The sequence below is a fragment of the Rattus norvegicus genome, chromosome X, assembly GCF_036323735.1.
Source record: "Rattus norvegicus strain BN/NHsdMcwi chromosome X, GRCr8, whole genome shotgun sequence".
In the NCBI taxonomy this organism is placed as follows: Eukaryota; Metazoa; Chordata; class Mammalia; order Rodentia; family Muridae; genus Rattus; species Rattus norvegicus.
The window spans coordinates 69,961,009-69,979,286 of NC_086039.1; the positions used below are offsets into that span (position 1 = coordinate 69,961,009).

The window sequence follows — 18,278 nt, forward strand, 5'->3', positions numbered from 1 at the left end:
CAAGGGTGGCTCACAGATAATCACAGCTGCTCTGAGGAAGAAGAGAACAGTTGTTAGACTCACAGGACACTGTTCTACAGCATGTGGGCTCCATCCTTGTATAAACCAGAGTCTTGGAAGTAGTCAGACAATCACACAAACATATACATTTACTAACTGGTAAGTTCTGTTATTGAAGGTTCAATGAGTAACTGTAGTGGCCTGCAAACTAGCCTTTCTTCTTCTTCTTCACTTTCCCTTCTACAATTTACCCACTGTTGCCTATGTTAACATTCTTAGGGCCCATTTCTGACTGCCAATTTCCAGCTTAAACTCCTTTATTGGTTAAGTTGGTCCTGACTCAGAAAAGAGCAGCTTTTCCTGATGCCTTTCAGGTTTTGGATGCCTCTCAAAACCTAAGTATGCTTTTTCTGATACTTTGGACTTTCTCAGTTTTTCTCAACAGGTCCCATATTAGTTCTTTCTCTGTTGCTGTGATTAAATGTCATGGTCAGAACAAGGCAGAAACAGTTTAGTTTGGCTTGTGGTTTCAGAGGAAGATTTCATCATGGTGAGGGAGATAGCAGGTGGCTAGAGCAGAAAGTAGGACAGCTCCAACTGCAGAGTTTGAACAGAAAAGGCCAACTGAAAGTGGGGTTGGCTATGGGCTCTTAAAACCTGCCCCCAGTGATGTACATCATCCAGCAAGGCTCTACTTCCTAAGGGTTTTACAATGCAAACTCAAACTTTTTCCCAACTGGGGAGAAGTATTCAAATACATAAGTCTGGTGGAGGGAGGGGGTCCTCACTCAAAGCACGAAATTCCATTCTCTTGCCCCCGTAGCCTCATAGCCGTATCATGAGCAAAAATGCATTTAGTCCAACTCCAAAAACCCTCACAGTTTTTCACAGTTTCGATGCTATTTGAAAGTTCAAAGTCTCTTTTGGGACTCAAGATACACTTTTAATTGTAACTCCCTGTAAAATTAAAAAGAAAATCACCGACTTCTAGTACATAAGGGTCCCAGAATATGCACTGCTATTCGAAAAGGAAGGAATGGGGTGACAGTGAGGAAATACTGGACAAAATAATGGAACCCATCAGGGCAGATCCAAATCCTGCAGTTCCATCTCTGGTGCCTGGGGCTTCACCTTTAGAGGGCTTACATGGCCCTACCCTCCTGCTTTGCTCCCTACATCACACAACTCTTTCTTGGGGTGGTTCTACTCTCTCTGCGCAGCTTTTATTGACAGAAGTCTTAAAGCTCTGGCATCTCCAACATATTGTGGTCTCCACGTCACTGCAGGTCCCACCTTTTCTGCTTCACATAACAGTCTCTCAGGCTCTGCTTCTCGCATTACCACTTTGTCTGCCCTCAGTGGTTCTGGAACTGTAGAGGGACAGCACATGGCCCTTTCACTCTAGTTCTTTCCATGCCTCCAAAGCCTGTGGATGACACAGTCAAGTGTGAGTAGATGTTGGGGATAGACCCTGGTCCCTTGAGACATATTTGCAGTAATGTTTGTATGCTGTTTTCTGGGAGCAGAAAACTCAGTAGGCCTTTTCCTTTCACAAATTAGAAGCTTAGCTATGTGGGAATCTTGACCTGAGGGCACCTTTCCCATTGTTCCAAGGCTTGGTGGCACTAATCTCCTTAATAATCACAATCTCCCTCAGCTCATGCTGTAACAATAAGCTTCTTAGTACTCGTTTTCTGTCCAACTGTGTACCCTTTTGATTTCCTTCTACCCAACTTGCTCTGTACATTGTGCACTCGAATAAGAAAAGTCAATCATAACCATGTGTCTTCATTAGGGTATCAGTTACTGTGCTGAAACACTATGACTCTAAGTAATTTGAGAAGGAAAATCTTGCTTGTGCTTCTACATTATTAGTACAGCATCCATGGAAGACAGACAGGTAGAATCCTGGAGACAGGAATTGAAGTTGAAGCATGGAGGAGTGCTGTTTACTGGCTTGTTCTTCATGGCTCGCTCATCTTGGTTTCATACAGTACTCAGGACTACCCAAGGATGTGTCAGTATCAACCACCAACCAGGAAAATGCATCACAGGTTTGTCTCCAAGCCAATCCGGTGGGGGCATTTTCTCAATTTAGGTTCCTTTTTCCAAAATGACTCACTCGTGTCAAGTTGACATAAAACTAGACACCACAACTGTCAAAATGATGCAGAGACATATCACTATTCAATTAGAATCATTTCTTTCTCAACTATCCCCAAGATGGCATATTTAATATTAATATCATAATACAAAACATAAGTAACTTTAACATTTCCTAGTCTGAAAAAGTTTAAAACATCTAAAGTTTCTTTCAAAGTTTAAAGTTTCTCTACAATACCCAAACTTTCTCTAAAATATCCAAAGTCTCTATAAAATTTCAGAGTCTCTTAACTGTGGGCCCCTATGAAATGAAAAAACACGTCTCACAGTTATTTAACTACAAGAATGAAGAACCAGAGCACAGTGGCAATCTGAACAAAGTAAAACAGAACTCTAACACTGGCAAAGAACCCAGTGTCCAATATATAAGATTCATTCATAATCTTCTGGGCTCCATAGGGCTTGTGGGACCATCCAACACAGCACATGCACCTTGTCTTGCAGGATGAGGACAGCATCATTTCCATGGTTTCTGCTGTCCTAGTATACTGCATCCTCACAATACCCGACTCTCCATTGCAACTGGGCTGCAATAGCTTCACCAATGCCTTCACCAAGTGTCTCTTTGGTCCTCTTTAGGGATTCTTAAACTGTCACATAGTGCAAAGCCTCAGTCTCTCTTTAACCTCCTTCCATACTGATGATACTAGGTCTCACCAATGACATCCTTGCATATCATGGTGCCAAGCCTCAGCTGCTCTCCATGACTCTTTTGCACTTTCAAAACAATACCACCTGGAAGACTCTTATAATAGCAAATTCAGCTGTCAGCGTGAGACTCAGCCTCAGCCCACCCTGGACCATAGTTTCTGTGTGCTGACCCGAGGAAACACTTCCCAGGAGATTTCGATTGTCCAAGCAAAGCAAAGCTTCCACTTTAGTGACTCTAGTCTTTGTGATTAACAGATGACTCTTCAGCCCCACAAGACCAGAACCACAAATTCTTTTATTATTTATTTATCTTACTTACTCACATTACATCCCATTCAATACCCCCTCCTCCCTGTCACCCCTCCTGCAATCCTTCCCCATCCCCCTCCGCTGAGTGGGTGGGGACCCCCTGTGTATCCCCCCCACCCCCACATATCAAGTCTCTGTGAGGACCCTCACATGAAGACTGAGTTGTACATCTGTTACATATGGTACCAAAAATTCATAATTAAAAATAAAGAATTGCCCTAATAATCTTCATAAACCAGGCCATCATCTGCATGTCTCCCAACATTCTTATCCTCTAAGCTCCCACAGAACAGCCCACTGAGCTCTGAGCATTCGATGTTTATTTTCTCCAACCCAAAGGTCAAGCACCACTAAAAATTTCACCAAAACGCATGGTCATATCTGTCAAAACAATACCCCGTGACCTGGTATCAATTTATGTCTTAGTTGGAATTTCAATAGCTATGATAAAACAACCTGACTACACGCAATTTGAGGAAAGAGTTTCTTTTGCTTACACTCCCACATCATAGTTCATTATTAAAGGAAGTCAGGGAAGGAACTCAAGGCAGGATCCCAGAGGCAGGAACTGAAGCAGAGGTCATGAAGGAACTCTGAACACTGGCTTGTTTCTTATGGCTTGCTCAACCTGATTATAGTACCCTTGATGACCAGCCCAGGGGAGACATTATCCACCATGAGCCATCCTCCCACATCAACCATTAACAAAGAAAATGCACCACAGTTTTGCCTACAGGCCAGTCTAGTATGGACATTTTCTCAGTTGAGGTTTCCTTTTCCAAAGTGACTCCAGCTTCTGTCAAGTTGACAAAAAACCTAGCCAGCACACCATGCCACAGGTAGTTAAAACATCATGCAGTCTTCAGACTTCCTTTGCTAAAAAAATTAGTCCTTTGCTTTCTATTTGACTTCAGGTAAGCTCCCAGAACATGGGCTTAGAAAACAGAAGTTGCCACCCATAATTAGTGTGTGTTTTCCTGCATGAAATAATCTGATCAAGAAAATTCTTCACAGGAGACCCAGCAGCTGGTGCTTTAGTTGGTTCTAGAAGCAGTCGAGTTGACAACCAAGATAACCACCACGGTCCCATTGTCCTGCCACGCAGCTGCCTACAGTCATGTGGCATGTCCATGCTCATAATTCAAACAGTATGGCTGGTTTTCCTTGCCTCTTACAACTTTATCTGGGCCGATACTAAGATTTACGCCTTGCTTACTGGTGTGTTTTTTTTCCAAACTCTAACAAAATTGTTCTTGGGTGTAATAAAAATAATCTTTCAATGGATTGTATGATATAGTCCAAAGTCCTTAGAAAGGTAGGAATCCTTCACCCCACCTTTTAACCTTTCCACACCCAGCATTCCCTGTTGAATCCTCCATACAGCAATACACAGAGCCATGCATGGTGTCTCGTACAGAAAGACTCTGTGCCTTCGCTCTGTTGTTTGCTTCCTCTGGGACCACACTTCCTCTCATTTCTTTTATCCAAATCTCACATTTGGTTTTCTTTTTGTCTTGGTTTGTTGCCTAGGGTGGCCTAGCTTCCACAGTGCATATAGGTAGACAGTACATACAGTGCTATAGGCATGCCCCACCATGCCAATCTCAAATCTTATCTTTAAAGCCTACTTCAATATTCTCCACAAAGAATGTTCTGGTCTTCTACTTTGGAATCCTTGTTCTTCCCCAACTAGAAACTTCCACACAATCCTTCCATTTCTAACAATATATTGGTTCTAGTCTAATAAAATGTAAGCCCACCCTTTTCTGCTATAAGAACATAAAACTCACCAAAGGAAAAATCTTGGTCTAAACCACAATCATTTAATGGTTAGAAGAACAACAGATGAATGAACAGATAAAAGAATGCATGAATTGTATGAATGGATAATCATCTGTGGCTTCTTGATTAATAGCAGGGACAGGGGCTGTAGGCTGTGGGCTGTTACATGACCATTGTCACTGATCATGTATTATCAGCATTTTCCAGGGAGCAGTGTGACACTATCAAGTCAAACAAATTCTGTTCGACATCACCTCTTCCATCTCTTATTCTAATGAGTGGCTCTCCTGTAGAGATGAACGGCCTCACAAAAGGCGAGACTCTCCAAAGACTATGAAGTTGTGTGTGTATGGGGGAATGGAGGGTTGAGGACTTGCAAAAGCCAGTTGGTTTTGCTGTTGTTTTAGAGACAAGTGTTTACTATGTAGCCCAGGCTGGCTCTAATTAAAGATCTTCCTTCCTTGGTTTCCTAATTGTTGAGATCATAAGGACATGCCACTATATCTGGTTTAAAGGAAACTGGCACTTAGGAATAGAAGAAAATACATGTAAGATGAAATTGCTGCCTTTTTGAAGTAGTAGGGATTTAACCTAGGACCGTGCACACTAGTCAAGTGCTATACCACTGAGCTACATTCTTAGATGAAGATGGCTGTATTTAGAGAGAGAATTTTAGAATAAAATGGTGTAAAATACTAGATTACTGGGCTCTTGGCTAAGGACAGCTCTCTGTGATAACTGGTGGAAATATTTTTCCAAGAGTTTTGATTATATGATAAAGAAAACTTGAAATTGAAAGTAGAGAGGAAGAGAAAAGTACTCTGATTTTAAAATCAATTGCCTGGAGATCTTAGATATGACAGCAAGAACAGCTCTCGGGGAGCCACTCATGAAGCCAAAGAAAATCTAGAAAACACCACACAAATAGAACTTACAACTTCATATGTTTCTGTTCTAATACACAGCAAACACATTTTTACTATATAAAGCCACCAATATTCAACTATTTTTGACCTACAAAATGGCAGCCTCATATGATTCTACCTAACAGTAGAAAATAAAGCTGAAATGTTAACTAAAGCATACAAGATTAGGTGCCACTATGTTTTAGAGGGATACAACTTATAGGAGGAATCGGGCGTTAGAAGAAATATTAAGCAGCCACCCTTTAGAATGGCGGTGACATTGTACTATGTAAGTATGTCAACAAAGGTGAAGGCAGAGTCCTCTACAGTTATTACAGTTACAAGGAGAAAGGAAGAGAACTTACAAGGTGAACTACACTACATATCAGCACCAAGGAAACAGGCAGAAATGGATGTCGTGCATTCCTGATGGATGCAGAGCACACACGTTTTTAACATGACTAAATACAGTAGAACTGGGAGACTTGGACCTGAGTTGCTGTGTTGGGCATGGTGACAAACACCATAACCCTAGCATGTGGATGATGGAAGCTGGAAACACAAGGTCACCCTCAGCTTTACTAGGAGTTGGAGGCTTGTCTGTCTCAAAACCAGTGACTTTAGGATTCACTTGCAAAACATTTAAAGATTTTTTTCCCCTGACAGTATTACCAATCAGAAAGAACAACAAAGTCAACAAGAAGATTCTTTGTTATTCCTAACCTAATTACATCCCCATAATGGATTGACCCATAATAACTGGTGAAGTAGGAACTTGAAGAGTGACTATATACATTATCCTAGAATCTGTGAGAGTTGAAGGCTAGTCATTACCAAAGTGTTTCATCTTAAAATATAAGAAGGTAGGTTTGAGGAAGTTCAGGGGAAATAAAGGTAACATAAAGGCAAGGAAGTAGGGACCCTATATAACCGAGGGCCTTGTGCATGCTCGGCAAGGACTAGACAACAGAGATATCTCCTAACCCTCTTTGCTTTTTATTTTGAAATGGGTTCCCACTGAGATATCTTGGTTGGCCTTGAACCTGTGATATTCTTGCCGCAGTATAAAGAGTAGATAGAATAACAATTATACCACTAAGGTCAGCTTAGATCTGACTTTAAATCACGTCTGTGTCACTGACCAACTGTTGTGTTGCAGTTTGAATGTGTAATGTCCTCTGCAGACTTAGGTATTTGAACTCTTGGTCCTCGTCAGACGATGCTATCTGCAAAGGTTTTGGAACCTTGGAAGGTAGAACCTTCCTGGGGGAAGCGAGTGCTTTATGTCCCCGTCTTCATTCTCTGCTTTCTAAAAGAGCAGATTCAATGTGACTATTGAGCCTGCTGCTTTTGCCATCACAGCCTTCCCTGCCTACTCCCAGATCTTCCATGCACAGTGGGCCTTTCTCCCTTAAGTTGCTTTTCTTAGGATGTTTTATCACAGCATCAGAAAAGTAACTAAGGCTGTTCAATTAAGTTTCTTAAAATTTCCAAGCTTCATGTTCCATAGAATGACAAGGGGATGGAGGGTGTCAAGAGAAGTCTGCAGGGCTGGAGAGATGGCTCAGCGGTTAAGAGCACCCGACTACTCTTCCAGAGGTCCTGAGTTCAATTCCCAGCAACCACATGGTGGCTCACAACCATCTGTAAAGAGACCCGATGCCCTCTTCTGGTGTGTCTGAAGTCAGCTACAGTGTACTTATATATAATAAATGAATAAAATCTTAAAAAAATTAAAAAAAAAAAGAGAAGTCTGCAATCACCAATCTGACAGAGGTGTTTTGACCATTAAATGAGAGCACATGTGTTGTGTTTCTATTTAAAGCTGGACATACAATTTATTAATGTCAGTATATATGGAAAAACAAGCACAGACATTTCATCTCATACATTCTTACAATAATATTTATAGAAAGTGCCAGCTGTTGTGCTAGTCACTGGACTGTACAGTAAGGAAAACAGAGTGTCTTCCTAGAGCTTAAGAGATACTGGAGAGGGCTGGGGATTTAGCTCAGTGGTAGAGCGCTTACCTAGGAAGCGCAAGGCCCTGGGTTCGGTCCCCAGCTCCAAAAAAAAAAAAAAACAACAACAAAAAAAAAAAGAGATACTGGAGGATGGGTCTGGGGATGTAGCTCAACTGGTAGAATGCTTCCTATTATGCTTGAAACCCTGGGTTCAATGGCCAGCACCCCATCAACTGAGTGTAGCAATGCACACTTGCTATCTCAGCTCTTGGAAGGGGGACTCAGGAGGATCTGGAATGAGCTGTGCAGATGAATGGGATAGAGTCAGAGGGCAGCTGGTGGGGAAAATGTCAATGTTGCAAGAGTTACAATATGTAAAGTAAGGAAGACTACGATAAACTTGAGGATTGGATTGAAAATGGAGGCATCAGGTACAATCCCATGGTTTTATACATGTGTGTGTACATGTATAAGTAACGCAAACCCACATGTTTCTTAGCTCTGGTCACTCTGTAGAATGTCACCCCAGTTAACAATGAATGTTAACTGAGAACTAGATCTCGAGACCTGTGATGGTTTCCACATGCTCAGCTCAGGGACTGGCACTATCAGGAGGCATGGTCTTGTTGGAGGAAGTGTGTCACTGTGGGGGTGGGCTTGGAGACCCTCCTCCTAGCTGCTTGAGGAGGCCCAGTCTGTTCTTTGCTTCCTTCAGATGAAGATGTAGAACTCTCAACTCCTCCTGTACCATGCATGCCTGGATGCTGCTATGCTCCTGCCTTGATGCTCATGGACTGAACTCTGAACCTGTAAGTCAGCCCCAATTAAATGCTGTCCTTTATAAAATTTGTATTGGTCATGGTGTCTGTTCACAGCAATAAGACCCTAACTAAGTCAGGACCTATCACCATTCTTTCACCATAAGAACCAGATCTCTTTAAAGAAATCTTTGATTCCAGGATTGGGGCAGGAAATATATGAGATGAGCCTGGAGCATGTCACTGTGCCACAGGTAAAGAAGTGCTTATAGAGAATGGGGACATTCCAAAAGAGCACAGAACAGATACTGATAATGGTGAATTATTATCCACTGAACAAGTAAGACTCTACTAATGCATAGTAAAATGTAGGTTAAAAGGAGGAATGGATTAATGGATAAATAAGTGGGGATTAGCTCGGTGGCAGAGCATTTACATGAGCAAGGCCCTGGAGGGAATAAAAAGTGAGGAGCAGAAAATGCCTTATCTTGTTAAAGCCAACTACTAGAGGGGACAATGGAGACAGAAAAGGGAACAATTGGCAAGCCACCACAATAAAATGGACGCAGGTTTGACTTACCAGTCAACACTGTGCCTGTGAACACTAATGAGGAAAATATTCACTTAGTCTCAAATTATCTTTCACCAAGGACTCTATAATTACTTACTAATTACTAAGTACAAAATGTTTATCAATTAACCTTACACTGGAGAAACCTGGCAGAGATCATCTTAACTTTAAGTCAGTAATAGGGCAAATTGACACTGAGTGCTTGCGAGCAGGCAGTGGAAAGCAATGTGATCAGGAACACTGCTTTTCTGGCTCTGCTCATCCAAAGTGGGTAAACAGAATCTAATCAGCAGGAAACATCTGACCTACGCTGCTACAAAGCCATTAGTCTGTGCTCCGAAATGTTAAAGTCATTTGCAGGAGATAAAAAGAACAAGACAACTAAGTGCAGCTTGTGATCTTGACATTCTGAAGGACTATTAGTACAACGAAAGGGAATGGACCTGTGCGACAAAGAGCAGAACTGAGTCACTGCTAGTTTTCTGATTCTGATGTTTCTACTATTGTTATGTATGGATTGGATTTAAAAAAAAAAAAAGACAGGCAGGCTTGTAGCCCACAGGGTATGTTTTGTTTCCCCGCTACTCCTCATGCCCCACCTTATACTCCCTACCCCGATATCCTAGTCACATGACAAGAGACAATGGAGCACAGCAGCCACGGACTGAAACCTCTGAAAGTGTGAGCCAAAATGAATCTTTGTCCCTTTAGGTTGATTGTCTTAGACATTTGTCACACTGGAACATTAACTAAATGGTACCTCTATATCTTTATACATGGCTCACTCTGTTTACAGTTTAGGATTTTTTAAAAACTGTTTTTCTTTTTTAAAAATATCAGCATGCAAAGAGTTTTAAGTGAAGATTTCAGAAACCTATTAAGAATCTGAGCTGGATCCCACGTTGGGCCTGTCACTGGACTTCCTTTCCCTCAAGCTCTTCTCCAGTTTTGTCCCTGCAGTTCCATTAGACAAGAACAGTTCTGTGTCAGACCTTTGACAGTTTGATAGCAACCCCATCCCTCACTTGATGCCCTGTCTTTCTACTGGAGGTGGGCTCTACAAGTTCCCCCTCCCCGCTGTTGGGAATTTCATCTAAGGTCCCTCCCCGTTTGAGTGCTGGGTAGATGGCATCCCTGTAGGAGGACCAGCAGTCTCAACTACTCTGGACCCCCCAAGATCTCTCAGATACTGGGTCACCAACCAGGCAGCATACACCAGCTGAGATGAGACCCCCAACACATATACAGCAGAGGACTCCCGGGTTTGTACTCAGAAAGAGAAGATGCACCTAATCCTAGTGAGAATGGAGGACCCAGGGAGTGAAAAGGTGTGGGGTGGGGGTTGGGGGTGGGGGGGGGGACATCCCCTCGTGTAGATGTGGGGAAGAGGTATGGGGTGTAGAATAGTCAGAGGAGGTACTGGGAGGGGGATAAAATCTGGACTGTAAAAAAAAGATTAAATAAATTTTACAAAAGAATCTGAGAAAATTATACTGGCAAAGACATGAATAAGAAGCACTTATACTTAAGACTAAACTCAGATATCAAGCCCTGAAACATGCATAAGACCCTGTGAATTGTCTACTTTCAAATACATCACATCTTACAAAATTCACTTTAAATATCATTATTATTGAGAATGTGTATAACATATTAAATATCATTTTAAATATTATCATTGAGAATATGTATAACAAAATCTCTCTTAGGTTTTAGAACTAGGAGTAGAATGACCAAAACATAGTGACTAAATAAAGTTGAGGGATTAAATAGCACAATTAGAGGGTAATATAAGAACTCCTCTCAGGTTCGTGGGGGTGTGTCCTCATGTCATCTGTTTAGCATGTGACATTGCTGAATTCCAGGATTGCTAGTGTTCCTCCAATCTTTCCTCTGAAAGGGGAAATGTTAATCACCCCTTCCATGTTCTTACTATAATACAAAATGGTTGATACATACATGTTTCAATTCATGGATCACAAAATGTTGAGGAGTCACTGAATTTGATGCAGAAGGGTACTTGTTCCCAGCGAATCTGGGAACCATTCTCAAGAGACTGTGAAAGCAAGCAAGCAGCAATAAGGGATTGGCCAACCTGCATCCCCGGGGGGGGGGGGGCACACAGCAGGTACCTGTGCTTACCTGTGCCTTTGATTACATACGCAACTACTTGAAAACCAACGGTTGGAAATGTTAGAATAGAAATCAACCATGAGAGGGAGAGCAATGTAGTACTACTTGCTGTTAGTGCAGGCAAAATGAGAACCCTGTGGGCCAGGCCTCTCTGGAGTGGGGGATTTGGTTCTAGGAAGGGAAAGCAAAGTGACCAGATCATAGGAGGAATGGCTGAAAGGCCGAAGGCTATTGAACCCAAAGATGAAAAAGCTGGATGCTGGGGTGGTTGTGAGTGGGGACACTTTCTTTGATTCTCTAAAGGGCACTTGGAATGGAAATAGCAGACTTATTACTGGGAGACAGATTTTTGTTGAGTATAAGGAAAAGCTTTTTACCAATTAGACAAGCCAAAAAGAAGAGTGTATTTGAACAGTCATAGGATATGATTCATTCTCAGTCCCCCACTCTCTGACAGGTTCTGACTATGTAGCACAGGATGTGTTTTAATAGACTGGGTAATGAATTTTCAAGGATTTCGAAGAAAGATCTCATGAATCTGATAAATTCAAAAGCCAGTGACTACTAGGCCCTTCCAAAGGTGTTTATGGTTTTGTGCTATCTCTCAGCTTAGGGAGTTTGGGAATAAAATGTTACCTATATTGGGCAGGGGTGGACTTTCCCTTTTACTCACATGGGGCATCTTGATCTAGCATGGACTGTTTCAATATAATCCTTAGCAATTAGGGGCATTCGCTTTTCTTCTAGAAATTAGCAGGTCACTGGGGTAAAAGTCAAAATGCTTTTATTTGAGAAACTTTTAGTCAACATAAGAACAGGGCTTAAGAAAACAAAGGTTCAAAGGAACATGTAACAGTGAAATATTTACCAGCTCATGAATATACACCTCCTTTCTACAATTTCCTCCAATCATTATCACTCTTCACTGAGAAGTGAAATCACACTTTAATTTTATGCACATGCACCGTGGTACCCGTAGTGACCAGAAGACAGTGTCAGATCCCCTGGAACTGGAGTTACAGATGGTTGTGAGCTGCCATGTTGGTGCTGGGAACTGAACCTTGGCCCTCTGGAGGAACAGCAAGTGCTCTTATCCGTTCAGTCATCTCTGGAGACCTTAAATCCAACCTTTCATCTAATGCTTCCATGAGGTTGGCATATAAAAGTTTCATCTGAGAAAGAAAAGAGCAGACAGACTTTGGTAAAAAGAAAAAGAAAAAAAAAAAAAAACCAACCAGTGCGGAGAAGCTTCCCAGATCCACAGTGATGGCACAGAAGTCTGGCCCTTGCAGTCTGCGATCTGAGTTGCTATTGGGAGTGCAAACAGTCCTTTCTTGAGGGAGAGGAATCCCAGGGTAGTAGGTCTGTTTAGTTAGGAACAGGCAGCTCAAGTGAGGGAGGAGGTAATCAAAACAGAAAAGATTTGCTGTTCTTATTTGGTAACAAGGCTTTTTCCTCACCAAACCTACCCTGGTTAGCTAATAGTCTAGCTGCTTGAAACAGTCCCTGGAGAAATGCCTGTTTGACCAGCCATTGTTTGCACAGAGGCCAGCCCTTACCCAAACACACTGGCACTGACAGTGATATATCTTTCCAGAGCTCACTCCTGGCAGTCCTTGTAATTAGATTCCATTCAGTATCCTTGTTTCCTCTTCTCCACCCTTTTTGGTTTCACTCTAAGAAATTACTACACAGTCTCCTACAACACGAAGTGTTACGGAAGCACTGAGCTCTTCAAAGATGAAGATCTTTACCTAGTCAAGCAAGATAGGATGTGTCCTTATGGGAGCCTGTCATGCTTTCTGTGCCCTCTAAGTTATGCCACCCACTGCAGTGTTCTCCCTCCTACCTTTGCTTCATAATTTGTTTTGAGGGAGCCAAGGTGGTCAAGGAACTCCAAAGTCATTCTTGCCCACCTTTCTGCAGATATATACTTGTTCCTGCTATACATCAATATTCCAATATTCCAAGCCTTGATCATTAGCCATACAATCTCCTCTTCTGGGTAGCCTTTCTGAAATCCAAGAAGAGTGGGTGTTTTCAGTTGTCATTGCCAATACTGATTGTAACACACTATCACATTGTTATAGTTAAATACGAGGTGCTAGGCTAGCACTGAGGAAAGATTGCTCCTGGAGAACAGCAGAGTACCTTGATGGTATGGCAGTTGTACAATGTTCCACAGTGCAGTCTTTGGAAGTGACAGAAATGTGGGAAAAAGCACTGATGCCCTCTTCTACTAAAAAAATAAACCCAGAAAGACCAGGTCTTGGTCTCCCTGAAGCAAGAGAAAAAGCTGTATCCTGCTTGGATCTTTTGTTACTGCTATCCTCAGTGAATTATCCCCTCAATCCAGAGATGGTCAAGTAACTGTTTCACTGAGTCTCCTAATGTCCTTGACCAGAATGAATTTCTATTCTTGCAACAGTAACAATAATAATCATTAGTGTAGAGATAATCTACTAAGCTATGAACAAAGGTCACATTTCTAAGATGGTCCCACAGCCTTATCAGTGGTTTTTAACACCATTAATCGCAAAATTACATTAACAACTTTGTAGTATTCTGTAATAATGAAAAGGAAAGGTGCAAGGAGCAACCGTCCCTGCCCTTGTCTAGGAGATGGGAAACAGAGCATTCATGCTGAAGCCTTCATTTACCCAGTATGTCTCCCAACTCTGGAGGGTAAAGATGTCATAGGAGACTTCAGAAGAAGCTTCTTGAGTGGCAAGGATGTCGCTGGTTTTTATTCATTATTGTTTTACTTAAGATGGGGACCTTGCTATGTTGCCTACTATGCTCTGAAATTCCTGGGTTGCAGTGATGGTCCCATCTCAGCCTCCCAAGTGCTGGAGCTACAGACCCAGATGTCCTTCAGTTAGATCCATAAAAATACTACACATAAGACACTACAACAATGAGGGTGATGAAAGAGATAAGACAAAGCTCTCATCTTAGGGAGCATGTGGCAGCTTTGTGGAGACAGGGCATCTACATGTAAAGATGACTTCATGGAGCTGAGCTTATATCTCAGTGATAGTGTGCTTGTGTAGTTTGTGAGGTCCTGGACTCCACCCGTAGTACCACATAGGAAAATGAGTTCCCAAGGTATTATTGAGGGTTTGTTAGAGTGACATGGACATTGGGTGCCCTGGTATAGTGATCGAAAAGAACACTAGCAGAGCTTGGTCAGAGGCAGTCTAGTTTGCCTGAAATATTAACATTATAAACACCTACTTTTCAAATTTAGTCATTTCTTGCTTTCCATTCCTATAGTAAGCTTTACATTTCTCCAATATAAGTTATATCACATAATTTTGAAATGTTATACATTTATTTATTCCAGCCTGTTGGAAATTTTTTGTGGTACAGAATTTCTTGGAGTCCACCACTATGCCTGACACACAATAAAGGCACAAGTTTGCTGAATGAGTTAATGAATGAACAAATGATTCAATCCTCCATCAAATGCCACCCTCTCAGTGAAGTTTACCTTGATTGTTTACAAATTCTTGCATAAATTTTTGTTCCCTCAAATTTTGTTCACAATCCTATAAAGCATTCTTAATACATTGCTGTCTTTCTCTTTTAACTCAGTTGGGGTGAAGTGTAGTTACAGCGAAAGGTCATTCACCTTTGTGTATTTACAGCCTGGCACCGTATTGGGTGTGCACAGTAAGAATGTGGTTATCTTAACTACATGAATGAAAAGGTAATCAAACAAGTATGATTTTATAAAGGGGGCATGAAGAAGACCTAGATCTACAGGGATTATATGAACCGTCTAGACTAGGCAGACCCACAGTGAAAGACAGCAGATCAGTGGTTGCTGGGGGCTGGAGGAGATGTTAGGGGTGTTGCCAGGAGCCGGCATGTCCTCTGTAATGAAGAGCTCTTTTATTAAATATTTTAATTGCCATATTCATCAGATCTCTGAAGAGTTTAAGTATACCTGATTTAGTTACTTGCTTTAGGCTTAACTTTGAAAGCACACACAAGAGGCTAAATACAGCTTATTCCTGTAATTAATCACATTAGTACTTTACTGTAGTCAGAATTATACAGTATTAAGTATTGAGTCCATGGTCATGCTTGCCAGGTAAGTACTCTATTAACTGAACTAGTAGATTCCTTGTCCCACATAATGCTTTTAAGGCTCATGGATTCTACAGTGTATCGGTATGCCATTCCTTTTTTTGTCAAATAATATTTCATTATATGGAAATGACAAAATACATATTTATCAACCAGTTGATAAGACATTTTGGTTATTTGTCTTCTTCCTGTCTGAGTGAGTCTGCTCTGAGCATTTGTGTATGAGTTATTATTTGTATGCATTTCTCTTGAGATGGAATTTCTGGGTCATATGGTAATTATACTAACCTTCTAAGTTGCTCTCTGGCTATTCCTTTTTCCCTCTTTTTGCAGTACTGGGAATTAAATCCAGGACCTTACATATTCAAAGCATGTATTCTACTACTGAGCAACACTTCCCCCCTTCATCTGCTTTTCAAAGCACCACTTTATGATCACAGTCTCTGTTTTCAGAGTACCAATCATTTGTCAAGAGTGGTTTCTCTCTGTCTTTTTGAGTTTAGCTATCTTATCGGGTGTAAAAGTGGCAGATCACTTTATTATTGCATTTATATTTACATATTTACATATTTGATAATTATTTATGCTGAACATCCTTTCATATGTACACTGGTCAAATGAGTATCTTCTCTGGAAAAATGCCAACCTCTATTCTTTGTCCACTGGAGGAGAATGTGGCTGTCTTTATGGAGTTGTAAGATTTCTTTATACATACCAAATGTAAAATCTCTTATCAATAACATTAACTACCAAGCTTTCAGTTATCTTTTTACTTCCATAATGATGCCTTTTATAGAAAAATGATTATTTTTCTCAAAATTAATTATTTAGTTTCATTTTATTGGATATTTTTATGATAGGATTTCTAAGAATCCATTTTCCCATACAAGATCACAAAAGTTTTAAAAATCTGTTTTAGAAAAACTGAGCCAGATGTTATGTTGCACAGTGGATGCAAAAGGACCAGGTGTCCAAGATCATCCTCAGCTATGTAATGACTTTGAGGACAGGCTGGGCTACATGAAAACTTGTCTTAAAAAAGTGGGGCAGTAAGAGGGTAGAAGGGGGAACACCCGTGTGGGGGACTGGGAGGAGGAGGGGATGGGGGGCTTATGGACAGGAAACCGGGAAAGGGAATAACATTTGAAATATAAGTGAAGAAATATATCTAATAAAAAAAGTAACAAGGGCTGGAGAGATGGCTCAGCAGTTAGGAGCATGGTCTACTCTTCCAGAGGTCCTGAGTTCAATTCCCAGCAACCACATGGTGGCTCACAACCATCTGTAAAGAGATCCGATGCCCTCTTCTGGTGTGTCTGAAGACAGCTACAACATACTCATATATGTAATATAAATAAATAAATAAATAAATAAATAAATAAATAAATAAATAAATCTTTAAAAAATAACAAGACAAACCGAATGAATGTGATGCAATGAAAGAGCGGGCTACTTGTATGGAATCTCTGTGGAGCTGAACAACTGCTAAGATGGCTAACAAAATGGCATAGTCATAACAAGGAAATTATCAAGGAAGGAAAAGCTGTCCACGACAAGACTGGTGATTAAGAAACAGAAGACACAAAACACACATGGTATGCACTCATTGATAAGTGGCTATTAGCCCAAATGCTTGAATTACCCTAGATGCCTAGAACAAATGAAACTCAAGACGGATGATCAAAATGTGAATGCTTCACTCCTTCTTTAAAAGGGGAACAAGAATACCCTTGGAAGGGAAGAGAGAGGCAAAGATTAAAACAGAGACTGAAGGAACACCCATTCAGAGCCTGCCCCACATGTGGCCCATACATATACAGTCATCCAATTAGACAAGATGGATGAAGCAAAGAAGTGCAGACCGACAGGAGCCGGATGTAGATCTCTCCTGAGAGACACAGCCAGAATACAGCAAACACAGAGGTGAATGCCAGCAGCAAACCACTGAACTGAGAATAGGACCCCCGTTGAAGGAATCAGAGAAAGGACTGGAAGAGCTTGAAGGGGCTCGAGACCCCATATGTACAACAATGCCAAGCAACCAGAGCTTCCAGGGACTAAGCCACTACCTAAAGACTATACATGGACTGACCCTGGACTCTGACCTCATAGGTAGCAGTGAATATCCTAGTAAGAGCACCAGTGGAAGGGGAAGCCCTTGGTCCTGCCAAGACTGAACCCCCAGTGAACTAGACTGTTGGGGGGAGGGCGGCAATGGGGGGAGGATGGGGAGGGGAACACCCATAAGGAAGGGGAGGGGGAGGGATTAGGGGGATGTTTGCCCGGAAACCGGGAAAGGGAATAACACTCGAAATGTAAATAAGAAATACTCAAGTTAATAAAGATAAAAAAGAAACAGAAGACACAGATTGGTTCCATTTTGTGGGAGATACTCTTTATGTACCTCAGGCTCTTCTTGAAGTCACATGGAGCCAGGCTCATCTCAAACTTAGTCTTCCTTGCTTCAGTCTCTCCAGTCCTAGGGTTGTAAATATGTTCCACTATGCCTGGCTCTTAGACATAGGTTTTAAGTGAAGAGAAGTAGCAGGAAATAGTTTGTAAATTGTACACAGCAGGGAGGGGAGGAGGTGATGGTTGATAAACAAGACAGTGCTGATTACTGTATGGAAAAGGGAACATCTTGTTTTTTAGTTGCTCGAGGTTCAGAGTAAGGATTTAGAAAATGTAAGAGCTTCTAGAGACTTATGCAGAAGAAAATGACATATAAAGGTTTTATTTTGGGAAGATATACTTGACAGGGATATACAGGAAAAACAAAAGAAGAGCCAAAGAGAAACTAAGAATCAAACTACAGAAACAGGGAAAAACAGTCTAATTCCAAGATGCCTTTGCTGAAACCACAATTCCAACACTAGGGACATAGGAGATTTAGATGAAGGGAAACCCAAATATCACTGTATTGTGAAGAAAGAATTCTAGATTCACT

General features: G+C 41.4%; 1 protein-coding gene across 1 annotated transcript in view; it reads right to left on the reverse strand.

Moving 5' to 3' along the window:
- Positions 1–12,003: 12,003 nt before the first annotated feature.
- Tex11 (testis expressed 11) overlaps positions 12,004–18,278 on the reverse strand; it is a 263,533-nt gene continuing 257,258 nt past the window's right edge. The window contains exons 29-30 of the mRNA XM_008773302.4: positions 13,086–13,250; positions 12,004–12,408 (exon numbers count right to left, since the gene is read on the reverse strand). Coding sequence (XP_008771524.1) covers positions 12,253–12,408; positions 13,086–13,250 — 321 coding nt within the window. The 3' untranslated portion in view covers positions 12,004–12,252. The remainder of the gene's footprint in view (positions 12,409–13,085; positions 13,251–18,278) is intronic.